At 47.2% G+C, this 24,102-nt stretch overlaps 1 protein-coding gene and 1 long non-coding RNA gene across 3 annotated transcripts in view; one reads left to right on the forward strand and one right to left on the reverse strand.

Annotated features, from left to right (window-relative positions):
* The window catches only part of CTIF (cap binding complex dependent translation initiation factor), a 232,861-nt gene that overhangs the window by 35,469 nt on the left and 173,290 nt on the right, over positions 1–24,102 (reverse strand). For both annotated transcript variants that reach the window (XM_039842019.1, XM_039842027.1), the window contains one exon: positions 3,392–3,547. In XM_039842019.1, coding sequence (XP_039697953.1) covers positions 3,392–3,547 — 156 coding nt within the window. The remainder of the gene's footprint in view (positions 1–3,391; positions 3,548–24,102) is intronic.
* On the forward strand, positions 12,125–22,865 carry LOC120585733 (uncharacterized). The gene is made up of 3 exons (XR_005648498.1): positions 12,125–12,181; positions 22,426–22,507; positions 22,680–22,865. It is a non-coding gene; the product is annotated as an uncharacterized LOC120585733 (long non-coding RNA).

Raw genomic sequence — 24,102 nt, forward strand, 5'->3', positions numbered from 1 at the left:
GACTTGAGCTGAGCCTGGGAGGTGGTGTTAGGGCCAGGAAGAGAGAGACTCCAAGGATGGAGTCTAAGGTTTCAAGCTTGAATAACCGAGGGAATGGTGAACTCAGCTAGGTCAGGCGTAGAAGGAAACGCCTAGGGGGCTTGTTCTAGGTTATGGTGGCTCTCAGATCACTGGGTGTCCTCCAGTCTGAAGGGGCTTAGGGGCTAAGCACACGCTCATTCTGAAAGGAGCCTGGGGGTTGAGGGAGGTGGCTTCTGTGGGCCCATGGGCCCTGAGCCTGAGGCCGGGCTGTGAGGACTTTGTATCTTCCTCAGGTTTGTTCTAAATGAGACTCTTCACACCAAGATGGCCTGTAGGCTTGTGTCTGATGCAGGGGCATCAAGGCAAGAGGAGCAGGGGCAGCCACAGTGGGGATGTGCAGGAGGAGAGGATGAAGTGGGCGGCTCGTGACTGAGAAAAGGCGTCGGGTATGTTCCGGGGCTGCTGCCCACTCGAGGACCTGGACTGAGCAGGGTGTCTGTGGGGCCTGATGTGGATGCACCCAATAAGTAGTTGGGACTGTGAGCCTGGGGGTGGTTCTAAGTTAGGAGGACCCCAGGGCAGTGGGCTCTGTAGATTTGGGGCCAGCCACCTGCATGGCCGCAGAGAAAAAGCCTAAACTTTCCCGCCATGGAGGGAGGCAGCAGCAGTGCCTTTGGCTTCTAGAAACTTCTTAGAGCTGGCTCAACCTGCTTTGGGTCAGGCTTGGGTATAAGTGTGCGTGAGTGATAGGCAACGGAGGCAGAAAGTGACTCCAAGAATTCAGGCATCTGTCTCCATGGAGCTGGAAAAGGCACAGGCTCTCTGAAGGGACTGGTCAGATCCCAGGGCAGCCCTTTATGTACTGATGTTTTCTTAAGGTCTTGTTTTAGGGAAGTCGAGTTCTCTATTGGAAAGAGCCCTGGATCAGGGGTTCAGGAGCTCTGGGCCAGCTCCCGCATGGACCAACTGTGTGTCCCCATACAGGGCATTCAGCCCCCGTGCCCCTTTAAGATTGGGTGTGTGCCCAGGCCATAAGTCAGACTGGGGTCACTCAGCTCTCTGAGAGCCACCCTGTCCTAGAACAAGTCTCCTGAGCACTTTCTTTCATAATCCGATGTAGTTGCCCTAGTGTACTTAGCACCCTCTCCATGCCACATCTTCCCCGCCCCCAAACCTGTGTAGATTAAGCAGCATGATCCCCCTGTACAAATTAGGAACTGAGGCTCAGAACAGGTGAACTCTCCCCCAAGATGGCACAGCTAAAAATTGGCAGAGGCAGGATTTGAACCAGGGCTGATGCTCTTGAACCATCTCACTATGGGGCCTTGGAACATGGGACTCTGGTTTCCTCTTTTACAAAAGGGTGGAAGCCATAGATAATTTAATGCATCAAACAAGTGGGTATTAGGGGATGTCCCTTGTTTCTTGTCTGTGCAGACCTCCTGGCAGACCTCCTTCCAGATCTCACATCAGAAAGTCTGTGCTACCTCAGGTGGCATGAGAAGCGTCTCAACAGCCAGAGCCAGTGCTCAGCCCCACTTCCTGCTCAGGGGCAGGTGACGGTGACACCAGGTGATGCCCAGACGACAAAGAGGGAATGTGTTGGGACAATCTAGGTCACTGCCCTGGAACAGGGGTGCTCTCTGCCTTGAGGTGGGTTGTGAGGGGCACAGGGCAACTCAGGCAGGGATGGGAGGATCCCGAGAAGCCATCTGGGCCAGCCTCCTGCCTCCGAGAGGGCTGCCTTCAAATCATCCCCAAAGGGATGCAAAAAGCAAAGCTACGGCCTCTCTTGGTGCTGCATTCTGAGCTTAAGACACTTTGACATTGAAATAAAGTTGGGGGAGACCATTGTCTGAATCTGAGAAACAAGTCTGAATTCAAGTGCATTTGCTTGTTTGGCTGTGGAGAGAGGCAGAGGCTCCCAGGTTTCTAAAGCGCCCAGGAGAGGCTGTGTGCTCTGCTTTTCTGCTTTCATGAGCATACTGTTTCCTATGAATGGATGATCCAGAAACATTTATAAATACCTCCTCTTAAATTGCTCTATTATCTTTCGAAAACACAAAAATATCTCTTAAGCCCACACCTCCCTTAAGCTGACAAGTTTCCTTTCACAGAAACATTTCCCAAAGCCACCGACGCCCAGGCTTGGCCCAGTGTGGCTCCTTTGCTCATTCCACTGACACCGTGGGCCCCCTGACCTCCTCGTTGTCAAACCCAGGCCATTCCTCTGTCCTGGCCCAATTTCTTCCCCAGAGGCTGCTCCTCTTATGGTGGGAAGGCACAGCACATGTGAACTGTGGGCTGGCCCCCGCTTTGCTGAAGGAGCGCTGCCATGATTCTCCCGCTCTCCTGGGACCTCCTCTGACCCACTTCCTCCTGGCTTGTCTCTCACCTCCAGGCCGCTCCCATGGCACCTCCTAGCTGGCCCCTGTCCTCCCTTCCATCTACCCTCTCTTTCTGGGTGACCTCATGCCATCCCCAGCCTTGAGCACCACGCACCCATCCACACTTCACACAACACTTGATTCATGTCCCCAGGCTGACCTCTTCCTGAGCTTCCGACAAGGGCGAACCACACAGGTCACCCAAACATAAAAAAAACAACTCCAGGTTTTCACTTCCACTCTGTTTCTCTTCTAGCCTTCCCCACCCCAGACAATGGTGCCCCAGGTAGTAAACACGGAGCCCATGTCACTTTCTCCCTTCTCTTGTCAGCAGGTACTGTTGGTTCCAACTGAAAAATATAACTGGAATGCAAACAGCTCTCCCCTCCTCACTTTCAGGAATGCGTTCTAGGCCAACAGCCTCTCACTGGAGGTCACCAACGGCCCCCTAATGAGCAGCCAGCTTCCCCATTTGCCCCTTCAAATTCTGTCCACAGAGCAGCCAGGGTGACCTTCTAAAGTGAATTATAACGCTTGGTACAGAAAGTACCCCACTGACTTATTGCTTCTCAAAAGTTTTGTGGTTGCTCTTATTTATTTCTCTTTCAGATGAAATTTAGAAGCAAATCTTTTTGTTTTAATAAATAATTCAGTGGTAAAGCAATCCAGTCCAAAGATCCATTCAAATACTACTCACTGCAGGCAGTGTTCTAGATATTGAATTCCTGCAGTCTGAGTTAATAATGCTTTCTTTTGGAGGGTGCTATTTCCCTTTGTGTAAACTCAATAAATGAGAACCTGGCTTTAGTAAACAGAAGCACAGAAGGGGGGCTGGTACGCTTTTCTTTACCAAAGCATTGGTGGCTCTGTAAGTGGTACACCCCTTGTAGCTTTCCTGGTGCATCTGGGATGAGTTTCAATGACAGACATTGCAGCCCCGGTGCTCTCAGGCCGGGCTGGCGGGCGGGCGTCGGGTGTCTTACCTCCCTGAGGCAGGTGTAGATGGGGCAGACGAGCACACGGAAGGGCTCGCCCGTGCTGCTGCGCATGGTGCCGAACACCTCGCACAGGAAGGTGATGAAGCCCAGCCAGCGCTCCACGTCCTGCTGCTGCAGCTCCTCCCGCACCGTGAAGTCCTTCTGCGGAGGCACAAGAGACCGTGTCAGCCTCGCAGGGCATGGGGAGGGGCATGGGTACCACCCACTTTCCTGCGGTGTGAGCTGTCTAAAGGCTGGTCCGGGGCAACTGGTAAACCCGTGTTTTCAAGGGGGACGAGGATGAATGACCTGTGGCTGGAGCAAATGACCGGACTTACTGTGGGCAGCAGGACCACTCTGACCTTTGGTCATGGCACCTGGTCTTCAGTGTCCCCAGACTGGGGTCCAGCTTTGCTGCACTGATCCCAATACTGGAGTCATCACCTCCTCCATTCAACTCCCTGTGCCTAAACTCCCCCTTTGCTAACCCTCAAATCATGTCCTCCACATGGTAGGGGAAAACCAGAACATTGCCAGGTACATGTTGGCAATTGAGGCCCATCTTGGCGCCATACTGGGCCAGAGACACAGCTACAGCCCCTGCCTGCAAGGGGCCTAGAGGATAGTGGGAAAATTAGAAGCATTCATTCCTTCATTCACCTTCCTTAAAAGTATTATTGCCCCACCGTGTGCCACGTTCTGCATTAGCCTAAGATAAGACATGTTCACTCATAGAGGGAAGATATTAAAAGCCACTGGGGATTCCAGGTAGAGGGACTTTGGGAGCTCATTTATACTTGGCATAAGAATTTTCATTTCTAATTCAAGAAGAAAAAATTCTACAAATAGCTTTGAAGGAAAAGAAAAATCCTAGATTTCTTACAAAGGAATAAACATATGGTTGGCCTTATCCTTCTATATTTGATGTTAAAATTCAGAGTCATCAAGGCAATACCTTCATATGTTTGAGGGGAAAAGAACACACTTAGCTGTAAGTGAAAGCAAGAGAAAGACATCTTACATAAGCAAATGTTTTTTAAAATCCCACCTACATGCTTATTCTGAAAAAAACTAAATGCCGCAGATGCCATGTAAAACAGTATGGTGATTCCTTAAAAATTAAAAAATATAATCACTATGTGATACAACAATTCCACTTCTGGATATATATCCAAAAGAACTGAACGTAGGGTCTTGAATATTTGCATGTCCATGTTCATAGCAGCATTATTCATAATAGCCAAGAGGTAGCAGCAACCCAAGTGTCTGCCAATGGATGAATGATAAACAAAGTGTTCTATACATAAAATGGTATATTACGCTGCCTTAAAGAGGAAGGAAATTCTGACACATGCTACGACATGGGTGAACCCTGAGGACATTATGCTCAGTGAATAAGCCATCACAAAAAGACAAATATTGTATATTCCACAGAGTAGGCAAAGTCATTGAAAAAGAAATTAGAATGGTGGTTGCCAGAGGCTCAGGAGTGGGGGCAATGGGGAGTTGTTTAATGGGTTAGAGTTTCAATTTTGCAACATGAAATACTTTTGGAGATTGGTTGCCTAACAATGTGACTATACTGTACACTTATAAATGGTTGAGATTATAACTTTTATGTTTTTTTAAGCACAATTAAAACTAATTTAAAAAATTAAAAACATTCTGAATGCATGCTCCAGCCAATATAAGTTATAACTCAACTTTGAGGAAATTATTGTATAGAAGAACCAGAAATGAAAACAGAAAGCAGGTAGACTTATGAAGTTAAGTCAAAATAAGTAATTAGAATTTTGGTTATAAAATTGAATCAAAAGCCAGAAATAATCCTTGAAAGAGAATATATTTAATTTTAAATGTAATCTGAACAAGAATTTCATAATAGTAGTGACTTAATAATCCAATATTAAATTACTAAAGACTGATAAATACTGGCAGGAGAGGGACAGAAGATTATATAAAGCACACAAAATTTTATATTTTAGACCATAGGGACTCATAAGACATTCCTTCTTAAGTTAGATAATCAGTGAAATAGAAGTTAAAGTATGTTTTTAAAAATATTAAACACTAGTAACCATTAGCAGAACTCAAAACAGAATAGATAAAATAAATGGATGTGTAAAAATTATTGTGGGCAAATGAAAATGAAATTAAAGCACTAGTAGAACCAAAATAGTTTTCAAGATGCAATCATTAAATAAAATAAAAAGGTTATTTATATAGATAAAAATATAATCCATAATCGATAACATAAAACATCATATACTGTATAGCATAGACTCAAAATACAGTATCAGGAAATAAAACCATCAGCATTCTATGACTGATTAACAAAAATTAATTAGTTAGATAATTTAAATAATGTAGTTAATAAGACTACATTGAAACTAGGCTCATTGTCAGCTGTGATTCCACTATAAATTTGAGAACACAGAAATTCTATAGGTTACATACTTGGACCAAGAATTAAGAACAATAAAATAAACAGCAAATTACTTGGATGTTTAAAAGATATTCTCCTAAAGAAAGATAGAATAAAGATGTAATCAAATATGTGATAATAGATTATTTAGAAAATAAAGAGCTATAAAAACTTGTGGGGTGTGGTCAAAGTTATAATAAAAGGTAAATTTACAGTCTTAACTATTTTAGCTATTGAAAAAAGGAAGCAAATATATCATCTAAACCTATGCTGTCCAATACGGTTGACACTGGCCACATGTGACTATTTGGTGTTTGAAATATGGCTATACTTTTCATATTTTAAAAATATTGATTACATGTTGAAATTTTGGATATACTGGATAAAGTGAAATACATTATTGAACTTAAAATTACATATGTGGATCACATTTTACTTCCATTGGATAGTGTTACTCTACACATTCAACTCAAAAAATTAGAAAACCACCAATAACTAAGGAAACAAATAAAAGAACATAATATGGATAAAGCCAGAAATTAATTACAAAAGAGAGGAAGAAAATTATACATAAAATCAAGAAGGAATAGAGATAAAATTAGAAATATGAACAAAATATGGAAACAGATACGAAGTAGATAAAAGAGCTTAATAAAAACTATTTATAACTATGCCGATGATTTTGAAAAAAATGATAAAATAAGTGATTTTTTAGAAAATAAATATCACCAAACTTTACCCCCAAAATAATTAAAAAGCAAAAAAAGACTAAAAATCATAAAATGAAAAGTTCTGAAAGAAGTAAGGTCTCTAAACTTATGATTTTTTAAGGTAAGTTGATTTGAACTTTTAAAAACTTAGATAATTACTCTGCTATATAAAATGATCCAGAACATAGAAAAAGATAAGCTTTTTCAGTTCCCTGTTATCAAAATCTCATAATGATGGTAAATTACAATTAAGGAAGACTATGGCTAATTTATCTAATGTGAATAGATGTGAAAGTCCTAAATGAAATACTAACAAATAGATCCTTTGTAACCAAGTAGTTTATCCCAGAAAGGCAAAGATGATTTAGTATCAGGAAATCTATAAACATAATATAGTATATCAATAGGCCTGACTTAAAAACAGCAGAAATATTTGTGACCCTTGGAAGGAAAGAGATAAAATGATTTAACATGATTATATATATGTAAAAGCCAAGAGAATTCTCTAATAAAGATTAGAATTAATAAGAGAGTTTAGGAACTAGCTAATTAATAATAGTATTTAAATGCAAAATTAATACAAAAATCAACAGCTTTTCTATGATAGGCTTAACTAGTGAGGTATTTTAATTCTTAAAAGCTCATTTAATAAAATAATAGAAATTTTTAAGTGACATTGAGAAATACACAAAATTTCTATGAAGAAAATTACAAAACTGAACTGGGAGATTTAAGATAAGGTCTTAAACAAGAAATACATAGTCTTCCTTAATGGGTAGACAACATTATAAAGATGGTAATTCTCCTTGAAATGATTCACGAGTTCAACACCAATTTGTACTCCATATTCCAATGGGGACTTTGGAGGGAAAAGGGGAACGGAGACTAGAAAAAAAATGATCCTAAAAGTAATTTGAAAGAACAGGGGAAATAGCTAAAAACAAAACAAAACAAAACAAAACATTTCACCTATCTGAAAGCTTTAATAATTAAAAGGGTGTGGAACTAACATAAAAATGGACAGCTAGATCAGATAGCCTAGAAACAAATTTGGCGTCCATAAGGGTTTATCACACGGTCCCTGAAGAACCACAAATCAGTGGCAAAGGAAGGAAGCATTATTCACTGAAGCAGGGGTACAGGGACAGCTGTCTAAGTATGAGGGGGAGGGGGAGGATAATTTAGAGTCTCCCTTCACACTGAGTCCTAAGATGAATTCTAGATGGAATAAAGGGTAAATGTTAAAAAACAAAAAGACAAACCATAAGAATTTGAAGAAAATTAACTTGAGCATTTATTAAATTTCTGGATGTAGAAGGGCTTTCTATATCAACACAACAGAGGAATGCATTGAAATATTATAAATACTCTTAGAAGGCAATTGATATACTAGGGAAAATATCTGCAATAAATGTGACAAAGGGTAGTGGTCTTAATACAGAAATAGTTTGTTCAAATTTGTAATAATAGTACTAAATCCCGCATACACAAATGGAGAAAGGGCATTATAAGATAATACATATGTCAAAATATAAGTTGCTGATAAATATATGAAAACAAATTAATTAAAGCTCAGTAGCAATCAAATGAATGAAAATACCACCCCTCCCACTATATTAGCAAAGCTGAAAACTGATAATTGTCAATGCTGGTGAAGATGCAGTGAGACAGGCACTCTTATATATGGGGAGTATAAATTGATATCACTTTCCTGAAAAATTTTAAAATAAGCTTTAAAAGACTTCTTATTGTTTGACCCAGCAATTGTACTTCCAGATAATTACCAACAGGAAATAATTAAAAATAATAGGAAAAATAAACTTAATGCACACAAAAATTCAACAATCAAAGCGTCCAACAATAGAGGAATGATTAAGTAAATGATGATTCATGCACCCATTAAAAATTACGTTTATGAAAAGTTTATAATAGCATGGGAAAATGGCTATTTAGTGCTAAGTAAAAAAAAATCGAAAGCAAAATTGCATGTACTATATAATCTTATATGTGAATAAATTAAAAAAAAAAGATGAAGAATATCTAAGTGTTATCAGTAGTTGTTTCTCAATAGTGGGATGACCTTTATTTTTTAACTTTTTATTATTTTCTGAATTTCTTTACTCCTCTATGAACATTTCTTTTCATAATTAGAAAAACAGTTCCAGCTAGTGGTGATTCTCACTAAAAGGGTGGGGAAATGGATTATGAACATGCCATCCCAGAGGCCACCAAAAACCAGTCTATGTGTCTCCTCTGGACACATATATTGTAGGTTGCCAGCTTTTCCTCTGGAACAAAGAGCTCTTTTCTCCCAAATGAAACCAGCCATCCCCTGGGTGCCCAGCTCTGCTTCAAACTCAGCCTCTTGCATCCAGAACCAGCAAGGGGCCTCAGATTGGTGGCAGCCATTTCAAAGTCTGGTATTTGGCTCCAGCTTCTCATCTGACTGGCAGGCTCCCTCCCAGTAACCCCTAGTGCCTTTCCCCAAACTTTAAGGCTACCATTTAAGCCCCGTTTCCTGCCTAAAACTATTTATTGACGTACTGCTATTTCCTGCACTGGCCACATCAATAAGCCCTGAAAGCCATTCAGTGTCTCAGGTTTCTCAAGGCATTCTGGGAAATTCTTCCCCGTTCTGGATAACCACATGAACTCTGGCATGATAGAGTCGTGTGGTCAAGCCCCAAACAGCTGCATACAGGCAGAGGGGGAAAACACCTCCGCCCGGCAGTGGCCAGCAGCCGCAGCGGGGAGATGCTGCCCTGAGAGGCACAAGGATCACAGTGTATTCTGAAACCTCCTCAAGAGGATGGGCAGTCCCACCAATCCCTGCAAACTCACCATTACTTCCTTCTCCTGCTTTTAAAAGGAATGACCAAGGGAACTCTGCCCGTCCACACTCCACATCCCTGGTGACTGTAGTTTGTTTCTGTGCAGGGAAGTGGCTGCTGCTGCCATCTCCCCAGTGGGGAGGAGAAAGTGTACTTTTATTTACTGCTGGCAGGAAGTTTCTTTTGCTTTGAGAAGTTGGGATGAGACAAGGGAGGGATGGGTATTGGGGAACCGGTGACAGCCCAGCAGCAATGGGTTGGTCCCAGTCCTCCCTCTCCCAGGCCACCAGTCGGAGGGCTTAAAAAGAGCGTTGGACAGAATTCTTTATATTGGAAAGAGAAAAGTAACTTTCAAATAGAAGGTACTCTATTTGGCTCAAACTCTCCCTTCAGGTTTCTGCTCCAATGCCAGAGGCTCTTCAGAGAGGCCTCCCCTTACTGCTTTTCTAAAACGGCAGCCCCCAGGACTCGTCAACAGGGTGAATTTCCTTTGCTTATTTGGGACTTTTTTTCCTTTTCGATGTTGCATCAAGTAAGGCCATGCCATTCTGCAGAGTTGCCCTTTGTGCTGGGTTACCCATGATTTTCATATACCTCCTTCCCAACCTTGAGCCTCCCCTTCAGTCAGAGCTACTGGCCATGATCATTTGAAGCCCACATACAGGCTTTCCTCCTCAGGTTTGCCTTCACTGCTCTGTCCCTGTCACTCAACCCAGGGACTGCTTGCCAGCCCTGGGTGGTTCCTGGAAAATTCTTACCCCACCCAGCCATTATCATTTGTGGGGGACCCAAGGACAGGATTCTTCACCTCAAAGAAGGCAATGTGGTTCTTTCTGGTTACTGGGGCAGAGGCAGAATAATTCCCAAGCCTATGGCTGGTCTGGAGGAGGTACTTGAAGACACTATAGCAGATCAATCTCTCTGACCCAACCCTGAATGTGCCATTTCCTCTCCCTTCCTGGGACCTTTAGGCTCCAAGAGACACCTCTGAATCCTTATGAAAAAGGATTTGGTGATGTTAAGCCACCTCAAGTTGGTTTCTGTGACTTAGGACCAAAAAGAACTGACCAGTGTGACAACAGGCCTCTTTTTTGTGATGGAATAATGGATCCCTGGGCCCCAGCAGGAGGACAGAAGGGGGCTGGGAGCCAGGGATCAGGACTACCGTCTGGGCAGAGCTAGAGTCATGAGAGGAGGAAAAGAGAGAAAGGGCTCCCTGGTCAGCATCTGTGTCTTGGGCAGCCTCCCTGGGCAGCATCATGAAAGGATCACCCAGGTCTTTGTGTCACCCTGACTGGTCAGACAGACCTCCTTGGCTTCAAGGAATGACATGTGCATTGTACCTGGTGCACAGTAGGTATTTAATAAGTGACAGAGAGACCTCCTGGTCATTGTATCTTGAGTCATTCTGTCTACCAAAGCCAGCCCCAGACCTGGCCATCCCTTTCTTCTGGCAGGCTGTGTGTGCAGCCCCAGCCAAGGGGCGTGCCCACCAGGCTGTACTCACAGCTGGCCATCATGGCCACATCGTGGCCACAGCTGCCAGTCTTGGCTCAGTCCTACTGGGCCCTGAGGCCTGGCCCTGGGGATTCAGACATTTGTTGACTCTGGAACAGCGAGAATCTGACCTGCAGGTCACCCCGGCTCTGGCAATAGTTTGTTGCGGCTCCCCATCTTGTCTGGAGAAAGAAGGCATCTCACAGGCTGGTCTTGGGGTAGTCTCTACCCCAAGACAGGTTGCTTTCTTTGAGTTCTATTATCCACTGGGCCCTGTACCACTTGCTGCCTTTGGACATGCCCTCTCTCTGAGTATCCCTGACTTCCCCAACGCATGGCCCAGATACCTACCCACATAATGCCAAAGCCCTCGTCACTCCACTGCTTCATTCTGTTCAGTCCCCAGACATTGTTGTTAGCATTCTCAGCTATGAGTGACAGGAACGTCCTCAAACTAGCTTAACTACGCAGGGCCTGAACTGGCTTATGTGAAAAAGGGGTGGGTCCAAGGACACAGCTGGTCCACAGGGCTCAAACAATGATGCCAGGGTTGGCCCTCCTTACTTTTGCCTCTGCCTATCTTGGCTTTGTGTATGTTGACTACTTTCTTTCCTGCCAAATATGATTGTCAGTAGCTCCCAGTCTCTATTATAATGGCTCACCAGCCAAAGGAAGACAGACCCCCCTCTCTCCTAGTGTCCAATCCACAAATCTCAGGGAAGGATTGTGATTGGCCCTGCTTATCAGATGACCATCCCTCAGACCAATCACTGTGGACATAGAGATGGGCTTCCCACCTGATTTGCCAGACCCAGGTCATGTGGTCAATTCTATGAGCTGGGCAGGTGAGGCCCTGTGTCAGATCCCCAGACCATAAACAGAGACAACAACTACCCACTGCAAACACAGACCCTAGCCTAGGATCATCAGCATGGCTTTCGCACATGCCTGAAACTCTCCTGAGCCTCATGTCAAATTCCTTACGAGCTGGCAGTGACTCTTGCCCTTTGAGTCCCTCCCAAAGAATGAAGAGAGAGTGACATTATGGGGAGTAATCTTGAATCTGCTCTAATCAATAGACATGAAAATCATGCCAGCAATGCTGGCCTTTTAACTATTATTAATAAAATCACTGGGGACATTCTCTGTGACTAATGGTTCATGGCCAAGAATGTATTCTCCCTGGCACTTGGCTCCAGGTCAGGGGAACACACTGTGGCTGGAAACTCCCATCAGCCACTTCCAGTTGAATCTAGACTATTCTGGAGACATTTTCCAAGCTTCCCAGGGTATGAACACCGAGAATATTTCTGAGTGGGCAAAATCAGGTCAGGTAAGCTTAGTTCTGCTGATCCGTGGGGGTAGGGGGTGGAGTGGTACTGGGGTGCAGTGAGGGAGAAGCTGAGAAGCTGGGTTGATTCATTGGGAATTCTGTCTCACACTTATGCAGGCGTGAAGCCTCATTCTCAGGCAAGGGGGAGCCAGCACCTGCTGTGGCCGTGGCCTTGAAAAGCCCTCAGTAGGGGCTGGAAGTTTACTTTTCAGCCTAGGCAGGAAGAGAGGGCTGGATTGCCTGACAGATAGGATGGATGAGCAGAAATTCCTCGGAGCAGGGTGTCACAGGATATTTTAGCCTCAGATAGACACTTACAGGTACCACTTGCCGGGCACAGGTAAGGGAGAGCACTGAAGTCCACAGACCCGGGGCAGCTCTCGGTAACCAGATACTTAGTAGACTGTGTGGGTGCTGGCACCCTGGCCTTGCCTGCTTTTGGTGAATATAATATCACCATACATTTACACAGCATTTCCCCCCCAGGCACTTCCCACAAGCATTACTGGCTCTTCCCGACACAGTATTTCACATTGGAGGATGAGGTCCGGGGACCTGACCAGCTTTCTGAGCCTGGTAGGGATAGAACCCAGATCCCTGATTCTGCTTCTGGTGCTTTTCCTCCCTGCAAAGGCATTCTGTTTGAAAAAGGCCCACCTGTAGAAAGGATAGTTATCTGCTCCTGCCATGCACTTCCCTGTCGGTGCCCCCAGGTGAGGGCTTAGCTGTCAGCTCTGCAGAATTGGGAGTCTTCCCTGTTTAGTGGCTGTCCTGCCCAGAGTAGCCATGGGCTGGAGGCAGGTATTCACCAGGGTCTGGCCCTGGCACAGGTAGGTCTTATCCATTACGTAGAGCTCTCTGTGGGGAGGAGGGGCGCATGCTCACTAAAGCCTCAGTTCAAGGAGCAAGCTGACTATGAAATAAAAAAGCAAGTCACTGTGTGACTTTTGGGCCCATTGCTAACTGTGCCTCTATGTCCTCATCTGCAAAATGGAAAGCAGCTATTCAGTCTGCACAGGATTAATGAGGTGATGGAGTGATGGGAAAAGTTGAGCGTCCTCTCTAAACAGAAAAGAGCTATTATGCCTGAATTCTTCAGTCTGATAAATGAGGCATACAGTGGATAAATGTCCTGTCCGGGGTTGCCATGTGAAGTAAATGGGAGCTGAGGCCCAAATCCAGCTTATCCAGCTTTCTGGAGATTCCGAAGAGTCTGCTCCCAGAATTTCTGCCTGGACCAGGTTCTACCAAGAGGGCTGGGTCACCTCCTCCAGGCAGAAAGGCTGTCTGGGATCCCACTGCTCAAGGCCAGGCCCACAGGCCATGCTCTGGAAGCAACTGGAAACCGAAGACTTGTGAAATCCTGTTCTCAGTGAGTAGCCCCATTACTTCTAAAACTGTCTGGAAGGCTGGTGATAAAAATAGATGATTACACAGGCGTTATTAAACTATTTATAGAATTTGAGAAAACCCCTTAAAATGCTCACAAAAAGATTTGGCTTATAATGGGGATTCCAGAATGACTCAGCCTGAAGCCCAAATCCACCCGCGACTTTGAACTCTGCCACAAGACGAAGTCTTCAAAAGTCACATTAACATTTATAGGGCATTATCCCTCAGGGAAGCTGTAATGGGGGAGCTCACATCTTTTATCAAGCTGTATCCCAGAATGTTTTCTGGAGGACAGTTAAGTAACAGCCCTGGGTGGTGCACACGGGCGGGGGCTGGAATACAGGAGAAGGACGCAAGGCCCAGTGGGCTCGGGGAAGGCCAAAGTTTGCATCTGTGAAATGGGGATCCTGGCTCCTGCCCTGCCTCTGGGAAACGTGGAGTTAAGGATGTGAAAGCGATTGTCATGCCTGTTGTTGTCTGCGAAGACTCGGATGGGAGCTGTTTGCTTCAGGCTCCGTCTGAACGGGCTCGCTGTTGCAACATGCCATTCCATTCGGTCCTATCCATCTGGACTTGATGTCTGAGCTGTGCCCAGTGCCACAGGGGTGGGGGTGGCCCTGAAGGAAGCACTCAGGCCCTCTGGATGAGCTGTGAGCTCCAGGCCACAGACCAGATGGGCCCTCATGTTGTTCCAAGAAGCCTTGGGACACCTGTGGGGTGGATGACGGGAGGTGGGGTGGGCAGACGCCTAGTGTGCCTCAATGCCAGGCAGAGCCTCTCTACTGAGTCTGTTTCACATGGTTGAGGACATGCTCAAAATCGAGTTTGGAAAAAATAACTCCGCTGCTAAAAATGTTTGAAAACCACTGGTGTGTTGTGAGTACGCACAATGGGCTCGAAAGCCATATGGGCCTGGATGACCTGCTTCCCAGCCCTTGGCCCTGGTCAAGCCCCAAGATTTCGCAGTCTCCCATTCCCCATGTGGGAAAGGGTAACAGGGCTAGAGAGCATAAGAATGAAAATCACTGGGACAGGGGAGACACTCAGGGATGTTTATCCCGTTTGGCTTCCCTGGCCTTCCCAAGTTGGGGCTCAAGGATATCCATGCCAGGTGTGATGGGACAGTCTGTCTGACCTCCTCTCCTTGGCCAGTGTGTGGTGGGAATCGGAGCCAGGCAAGGGAAATGGTGCTTTTGCAGAGAGAAATTGGGTGGTACTGATGTAAGTTAACAGCCAGAGGTGGGGACGAGGACCTCCATTAGGAGCTGACATTTTGGTTAGCATGAGTCTCTCAAGATATTGTATTTCCTTTGCTAGACTGGAAGCTTCTTGGTGTTTTTCTCTCTGCTTTGCTTCCTTCGTCTATCTGGCAGAGAGTAGAGCTGAGTATAAAACAGCAGTATGGGGACTCTTGTTGACTTGAGAGAAGGCCTTGAGGATATTTCTGATGATGGGTGTGCTAACTAAAATACTGGAAGAGACGGAGAAGAAAAATCCATCTTGTCTACATGCATACCGAGGGGTTCCACCCCCACTGCACTAAGCTTCTCTCACAGGGGCTTGGGGACACTCTTCCTGAAGCCCTTGAAAAGCTGGCTCACATGCTCATCCTTCAGCTCTTGGCTTTGTCTTCCCTCCCAGAGGCCTCCTGCTTTCTTCCCTCTTGTTACTGTCCATCACTGTATCTTGCTTGCTTTTCTTCATTCCACAATTTGGAATTATACATGTGTTGGTTATGTGCTCAGTGACTGCCCGTTTCACTTGGGCTGCAAGTACCATGAGGGCAGGGGGACTGTGACTGTTTTATTCGCTGATGTACATCTAGCGACTAAGACACAGTAGGCTCTCAGTGAGTATTTGCTAAGTTAACTAAATAAACAAATGGGGACTCTGAGGCAGGGACAGTCCTAGGGAGGAGATAGTGTTAAGGCTCAGGGTGAGGTGGTCTTCTGGCCCCTGTCTAGTAGGTAACCTCCCTGCTAGATCTGAGCTTGGCCTTGGTAGAAGGTCAGAGAGGGCATGAACACAAGATGATTCTAGATTGGGCTATAAAAGGCAGATTCTGAGGGTAAAGGGTAGATGCCTAAGATGGAAATGATTCTTCATCAATAAGGAATCTGACGTGACCCAAGAGAGAAGGAGCTCTGAGATGGGAAAGAGGCGTGTTATCCTTACTAAGATATGATCTTGTGAAAAGACCGGAAGACCTGCCGTTTGGGGGCTCCGTGATCTTGGGCAAGTTATTCACCTAACTGAGCCTCGGTTTGGTCATCCACAAAATGGGACTGATTATACTTGTCCCATCAGGCCCAGGAGTGGTGGTGAAGACTGAATGAGGCACTGGACATGGAATCACCTGCTCCACAAAATTGGGTGCTTGGTCTTGGCGGGTGGGGACCACACCTTACTCATCAGCTCCTTAAAGTACAGCTTGGTCCTGGCCTTGCACAAAGTTGGATCCGATCCAACAGACATTTCCTGAATTGATCTCTGTGACCAAGGGCTGTCAACTGGCACTGGTCATTTTCCCCACACTGATCAGTCGCCTACTGCGAAGCCACATGCTGAGTGGTGAGAGAAGGTGCCAAATCTTGGCACTGTGGACACTTTGGCCCGGATTATTCTTTTTTTTTTGTGGGGGCTGTCCAGTTGCAGCCCCCCACTCACATCCCCAGTGTGGAAACCGAAAGGATCTCCAGACATTTCCAAATGTCTGATAGGGACATCTAGGCAGTAGCTCAGAGCTACTGCCTAGAGCGACAACCTTGCATACTCCTGTCCCCCACAGGGCAACTTCTTAGGACATAGTAAGATGCCGAAGTGCTTGAATATCATTGGAAAATAGAGCAGTGAGGGCCTATGAAGGGACACCCCTGAAACTGTCCTTAGAAATCTCCTGGGGACTGCATATGACACATACCTGCATGCCATGCAGCTACTTTGGTGGACTCACAGTGGAGCTCATGCTCACTCAGCACACCCCCATCCCCCTACCTATAGCCTGGCCCTGCATCTGAGCCACAGACTGTGGCCATTGCCTGTGGATTATAGGCGCAACATTACAGTTTTTAAAAAAGTGGGGCCCTTATGTGTGATGATCCAAAAACCTGAGGGGGTAAAAATAAAGCCTGGGCTCTGGAACTGATGGCTCTGTGCTCAGGCTGTGATGTCAGCACCATGAGCAAATTATCTTTTATCAGTCTGACTGTATTTTTAAATGTGAACAGCTTAGCACACTTAACACTACTTATTTGGGGGTGCCTTGGACAACAGATAATTCATCTGCATTTACCAGATGACACTGACAAATTCCTCCCACGCCACCGTCCCCAGATAAAAATAACGCCGGCTTGCTCACAGGTCTGTGGAAAGGAAGGGCAGGAAGCTGGAGGTACCAGTCGTGTCTGGCACCTTCTCACCCTGCTGCTGGCCCCCGGGGGTGCTAGCTCTGCTGCAGACAGAAGAAGTGTTACCCAGGTGACATGTGATGTTCTGAGTGTGTGAGAGGAATGGAGAGGCCTGGAATGGTCTCCCTTCTAGTGCCTCTGGCTCTGCCCACCACATAAGGCTCTGCTTCCTTTGTAAATATCCAAGAAGAGTACAGAAAGCACTGTGTGAGCCTGGGCAAGTCACTTGGCCTTGCTGAGCTCTGTCTAGAGAATGGGTTCACATGTGCCCTACGACCTCTCACAGATACTGAGATCTAAATGTCTGATCCCTGTCCCATAGGGCGAGGCTGGCCACAGTCCTGGAAGTGTGGGCCTCAGCAGAGTGATCCCAAAGGCTCCTCTCTGCCTTAGAGCACCCCACACCGACAAGCAACAGTGCCTGAGGTCACCCTATTAGCGCCACACCTTTAGGATAAGGCTGTTTCTCCAGAAACTCCCCAGTCAAACCACAGAGTAAAACATCAACTGTAAATCATACTGGCATGATTCAACTGATCAAAAACTTGCTGTTTTATGAGAAAAATGAGACTTAAGATGGGTGGGGTTTGAAGGGAGGAAAATCAGGGATAGTTTAGATACTCCTCATGGGGTAGCACCATGGGAAACCATCTATGGGGGGTCGATCACAGGAGGCCTTGGAGTCCATGGGGGATATGGATGAGGATATTGGAGACCCAGACAGGGAAGGCTGTCGGTGCAGGCTGCTGATGTGGCCGTTTATGCTCTGGATTGGGCACATCTGGCTTGGGCAGTACAAAGGACAGCCCTGACGAAACTGTAGGTCTCCAACTCAAGCAGTGAGACTTAAGCCATGAGATTGGGGGACACAATTTCCAATGCATGAGTCTCTTGCATCAGCAACCCTACGGAATTTAAGGTAGGAGTGCACTTACAAATATTTCAGGAGCCACGAGTATGTTAAAGAGGCAAGCCTGTTCTAATTCTAGGTTTTCCACTCCAAGTCAGCCTTGGGGTGGCTGCAGGGGCACGTGTTCCAGCATGCAGTTTGCACAGGACATTGCTGACATTCAGACAATTACTCTCTTACAAGAATGTCCACGCTGATAAACTTTCTGCTTTAACCACCTCCAGTGAGTCCCTTCTTTCCTTGCAGAGACCCTCACTGATCCGAAGCTAAAAAAAGTTTTTTAAATGGTGGTGATGTTTGCCATTTTCAGAGGGTATTTCCTTCCTCTGCCCTAAGTCTGCAGGTCCACTAACTGCCAACACATGAAAGATGTCACTTGGCTTGGTACTGTGGATGGCGAACAGCTTGGCTTTTCCAAGGCTTCAATTGTTAAGGCTCTATCCTTTTGGTGGGGGAAAAGTTCCATTTTCCATAAACATTCAACTCTTATACAAAGAGAATATGCAAAAGTAACCACTTGTGATTTCTGTGTTCTCTGTCATGAATCCCCACACAGGACTCTAGCTGGCTAATTTGGAGTCCATCTATCCGTCTATCTGTCTGTCCATCTGTCCATCTGTCTATCCATCCATCATCTATCTGTATATCATCCCTCCCTCCCTCCCTCCCTCCCCCATCCACAGATGTTTGTGGGCTTACTCTCCATTGACACTGACTCTAAGGCAGTAAACACAAGGAGCCTGGGGGAAGGAATGTCCTAAGCTGCATCCTGAGATCTGCTGAACAATCAGGAAAACCTATAGAGCTCCGACTCTGACAGGCAGCTCCAGAGGGCATCTGCTTCAATTCCACCTGCTTTCAATCATCCTAGGTAGTGTGTAAAGCTGTCCTATTTTTAAAGCTATTCTGGGAAGAATGTCCCAAACGTACTGCTTCCAACTTTTTTCTCCACCTACCACCCCAAGCTGTTGGCTACTGAAAGGTCAACCTCCTGGCTTAGCCAGGGCTCCTTCTCTGGGACCACCGGCCAAAGCCCACCTCTTCCTGGTCTGATACCTTGGGGGTACCACCTTGGGGGGCCTCCTGGGCAGCCTGGGGTTGCTGGGTGGGAGTGTAGCCAAGGTCTTAGCTCTTGAGTCTAGGCGGCCCTTAGAGCTGGTTCTCCCACTCACTCTGTCTTTCCATTGCTGCTCTGCCAGAATGCTGGCTGACTCCATGCCCAACATGACTTAGGACTGTTCAAAAGCTCACCCCTGCCTTCAGCTTTGTGCCTGGCTGAGAGGAATAAATCTGTTGAGGCAGCAGCAAAAACTGTGAACAGTATTGCCCGTGTGTCTCTAGGAGGAAGGAGCTGGGATCAGGAACCGAGCTGGGGGAAATGGGGTAGGATACCCCCATGGTACTTCTGTGGGGCTTGAAAGCTACCCTTTGGGCCACTGGTCAGCAGGCCTGGAGGGTCCCGAGGTCATACAGGTGCCACCCTCTCCACTTGGTGATGGGGATGCAATCTTCCATAGAGCAGGAGAGAAGGAAATAGGGGCAGAGGAGACCCCAACTCCATTTTGCTCAATTTCCAGTGTCCCACTGCCAGTACGGTGCAGGCACGGGCGGTGGGGAGACCTTCTGGGGCTTCTTCTCTGCACGGCTGCACTGAGCAGCATGGTCCTGTGGTCTGGGAATGGCCGTACCCAATGGCACTCAAATCTAACACGACTAGGGCAGGCTGACATTTTGAACTACTCCATGGTTCCTGCTTGAGCTTTTCCACAGTGACCTCAAAGAAGTATTTGGGGGCAATTTTTAGGGAGAAGTAGATAAATGAAGAGGAACTTCAGCCACGCTAATTATTAAAAAGAAGAAAGAGAGGAAGGCGGTATGCAAGCTGCCTGCTGGGGCCTGTGGCCACACGGCCTGCTATCCTCCTCCAGAGCATCCCGTCTACTAAGAGATCCTCATGGAGGCAGGAAACATTTTGTCAGAAATATCGAGCACAAAATATAGTGGGTGCTAAATACTTAATCTTATTGGCACCACCTACAAAAGCCAGAGTTGTAAATGGCTGTGGGGAAAAGGTCTGGGTTATATAAAGCCCTCGGCGCCTATCCCCACCCCTCTGTCAGTTCTCCGGAAGCTGAAATTTAAGCTTCACCAAGGAATGAAATGATAAAATGAAACCATTTTCCCCATGAAATGTCAAGAGATTTAGAAGTGATGGGGCTGCAGCCTGCCCCTCCTTGTTTCTATACAGGAGAAGCCTCCTCATTTATAAGCATAATCAATTGCCTCCCATGGGTCCTGCCCAGTGCTGGCCTGGAAGAGGATCCTGGGGAGGGGTGCAGGGGCTGCACACCATCTCCTCCAGTCGGCCTGCAGTGACATGTGGGCAGCTGGAGCACCAGTCATTGACTGGACGACCGAAAACACAGGTGCTGTCTAAAACAAGTTGCCTCTTCGCCATCTACCCTCATTCCCCTGAGATCTCATCCTGTCTCAGGGTTTTAATTGCCACCTAATGGCTCTCAGAAGCTTGTTTCTATTGACATCACCCTGTTAACGCCAGACCCTGACTGCCTGACACGTCCACTTCCTGTCTACCAGCATGTCGGACATGACGAGTCCAGTTCTGAGCTCCTGGTCCCACCCTCTACACTTGCTCCTCCCACCTTGTCCCTCCCACCTCTGTTAGCGGCAATACCCTCTTCCAGTTGCCCAGACCCTCAACCTGGGGTTATCCTCGACTCCTACATTCTCTCTCACATCCACATTCTACCCTGCAGTGTGAATCCTGTCAGCTTCTCCTTCGAAGTTGATCTAGATTCTGATCTGTCTCTCCACCTGAACCAAATCCCCACCACCCCTCACTCGGACTCCCCGTAAAGCCTTCAGGCTGGCCTGCCTCACCCTTTCAGACTATTGTCAACCCGGCACTCTGAGTGATCCCATTAAAATCCAAGACAGAGCTCGCCTTCCCTGCTCAAAACTCTGAGAGTAGATGCGAAGGCCTCACAACAGCCTGCAGACCCCAGCACAAGGCGGGCCCTGCCGTGACTTTGACCTGATGTCCCCCTGCTGTCCCCCTTGACTCCCTCCTTCCCGGTCCCCTGACCTCCCTGCTGTTCCTCCGTGGGGCAGGTACACTCCTGCCTTGGGGCCTCTGCACGGTGGTTTCCCTTTGCCTTGTATGTCCCCCAGTGTTGCATGACTCGCTCCTTCGTGTCTATGCAAAGGTCACCTCGATGAGCTCTTGCCCAACTGCTCTGACACTGCAACCCCAACCTGCATCATAGTCCCTCAGGGTCTTGTAATTTACCGACTGATCTATTGCCTTGATGTTCATCATCCCTTCCTCACTAGAATCTAAGCTCCATGAGAGCAAGCTGCTTAGTCTGCTTTATTCATGGCAGAATCCCAGTGGAGCCCAGGGCCAAGCCCAGTGCCTAGCACACAGTAGGCTCTTAGTAAGTATTCACTGAATGTTGAACAAAGTTGCCTAAATTTTTCTTAGGGGAACAGGAATATGAGGCTGTATCATGAGGGAGCAAAAGCCAAGTGCCCAGTGAGGGCACAGGCGGACCACAGCAGCTCAAAAGATCAGAGAAAGCTCCAAGGAGAGAGGATTCCAGGAAATCTGGGAAAATGGATGGGGTGCAAACAGGGTCATTTGGACCCAGAGAAAAGACACTCAATAGAGAAGCTCGGAGGAAGACAAAGCTGCAACAATAACAGCTTCAAGGAAGACAGGGAAAGGACCCAGGGCAGATCCTGGGGTTTAAACATTTATCCTCAGGCAATCTGGAAGAGTCACAAGCACATTCCTGTCTGCAGGTGTTTGCTTTACAGAAGAGGAGACCCCCAGGGCTGGGCTGGGCAGGGGCCAGTTCCCACCCAGTATGGGAGGAGGGCGTAGTAGGGAGCCTGACTCTGGGACGGGGCTGCTCCCCTCTTTTCTCTGGGTCTCTGGTGGCCCTGCAGCGGCCCTGCCTGTCTGTCCAGAAGTTCTTCCTCCTACAGAAGGAAGAAAATGAAAAAGGAAGAAAACGAAGGCAAACCACCAAAACAATCGGAAAGAGCACTGGGCTAAGGAGAGATCTGCCTTAGGTTTTAACGGGATCAGCCGGGGCTGCTGGGTCGAGTAGTGCGCAATGGTGCGGTGGATGCAGGGAGGCCAGCCTGAGGGCTCTACGGGGAGTCTAAGGCGGGTGGTGGGGAGTCAGTGAGGGTGGAGAGACAGATCAGAGTCTGGATCGACTCTGAAGGAAGAGCTAACAGGATTTGCTGAAGGACAGGATATGAGAGAGACAGAGAGAGAGAGAGAGAGAATGAATATACTGAAGGGCCTCTGGCAAATTCAACCCCTCTTGAGCCACAGTTTTTCCATCGGTCCTGAGTGTGGCTCTCAGTCTGACCAGCCAGTAAGCAGAAGACCTGTAGAGTTACCTGCGGATAGGTATATACGCTTCAGACTGGCATCACCCCCCTCTCTTGGCTTGTGCCATTGTGTAAGGTTTGTACAGTGCCTTCCCCTCTTCCCTCAGGTCTGCTCATGACCTCAAAGACAGAGACGTGACATTCCTAGGAGCCAAGACTCTTCTGGGCAGATGGCGTGTGAGTAGACAGGTAGGGGGCCAAAGGGGAACAGAGACAGGGGTAAGCTGGCTGGAGGAGAGCCCAAGGCCCTCTAGAAGGAGGTATATTTGGGAACACCAGAAGGTAGGCCAGCTCACAAGCCACCAGGAGGACGTGTTCCCCCGCACAGACGTGGCCTATGACGTGCCTCTCCGATTTCCAGGGTGGTGACTGGAGGCGCCCTTGGCTCCAGCCGGGCGGGGTCTGAAGTGAGAACTTCAGAACCGGACTTGGCTGCATTCCTCTGAAATCCTGGCCCCTGAGAATGAAAGCTGCCGGTCACGTCCTCCCCGCGCACGTCTGAGACCTGGCCCGAGCCACCCCCGCCCCTTGTGCTTTCTCAGTCTTTCAGGAAATGTCTCCAGGCCTGGTGGGTACATGTATCCGGGAGGTGGGGACGAGGTGGCTGGGCTGGGCCTGGGCCAAAGGGCTCTGAGGGGTGTCCTGTTGGACTTGGCTGCCTGCCCCTTGGTAACTCAAGCTCGCTGGTCATCCCCTACCCACAACACCCACCTCGAACTCAGGGCTCCAGAAGCAGTCTTCTCCTAAAGCCCCAAGCGACACTTTTGAAGTTTCCTGCCATCGGTTCCCCATTCACACTCTCCACCTGCTTGAAACTTCCTCTATATTTAACCCTCAGCCAAGCGCCCTTGGGCAAGCTACTTCCGCTCTCTGGGTCTTAGAAAAGGAGAGGTGGACTCGCAGCCCTCAGTTCTTCAGCTCTAATGTTTCATCCTTTGAGAAAGGCAGTTATCCCTCAAGAGTGAGCTCTTCCATGGGACTATGAGACCCTGGGGGCAGGATTTGTCCTCATTCCATTTCTGTCCCCTCCCTGACATCTAGAAGATAGCCATGGACACTGAAAGTGTTTCATACATGTGAACTACATCCAGTTCTGCTTCTTCATGGCACAGTCGGCTACCTGCCCAGCTGAAGACTTTCTCGCCCTCTGAATCCCTTGGGGCATTCATTAGTGAGTGTCCCAGTCACATGGCCCTCACCAGATACTGGCCTGTATATCTTATTTTCCCCAACAGATTAGTTTTAACTCAACCTAAGGGACCAGACTGATCTCAGGTGTCCTGTTGGTGGAATGTACCTTATCAGCAGATAACCTCATTTAATCCTCACGACAGCCCCAGGCAGGGGCACTATGATTACCCCCACTTTACAGAGGAGAAGCCCAGGCCGCAGAGCTTAAAAGTATCCTGCCTAAGGCCACAAGCTTGTATGTGGCAAAGCTGACACTCTCAGCTCAGGGGTCAGGCTGTGGCATCTACACTCAACCATTGCCCACATTCCCGTGGGTCTCAGGATAAAAGTCTAGTCTTCCCAACAGAGCCATAACCTCTTGACAGCAAAAAGCAGCCCCTGATTTATACCTCCAACTTTGTTCTTCTTTTTCAAGGCCCCCGTGGATATTCTAGATCCTTTGTGATTCCAAATATATTTTAGACTCAGCTTGCCAGTTTCTACAAAAAAGCCTACTGGGATTTTGATCGAGACTGTGTTGAACCTAGAGATCAATTTGGGAAGAACTGATATCTTAACAATATTGAGTCTTTGGCTCCACGAACATGGTACGT

The sequence above is a fragment of the Pteropus medius genome, unplaced genomic scaffold, assembly GCF_902729225.1.
Source record: "Pteropus medius unplaced genomic scaffold, Ma_sr-lr_union100, whole genome shotgun sequence".
NCBI lineage: Eukaryota > Metazoa > Chordata > Mammalia > Chiroptera > Pteropodidae > Pteropus > Pteropus medius.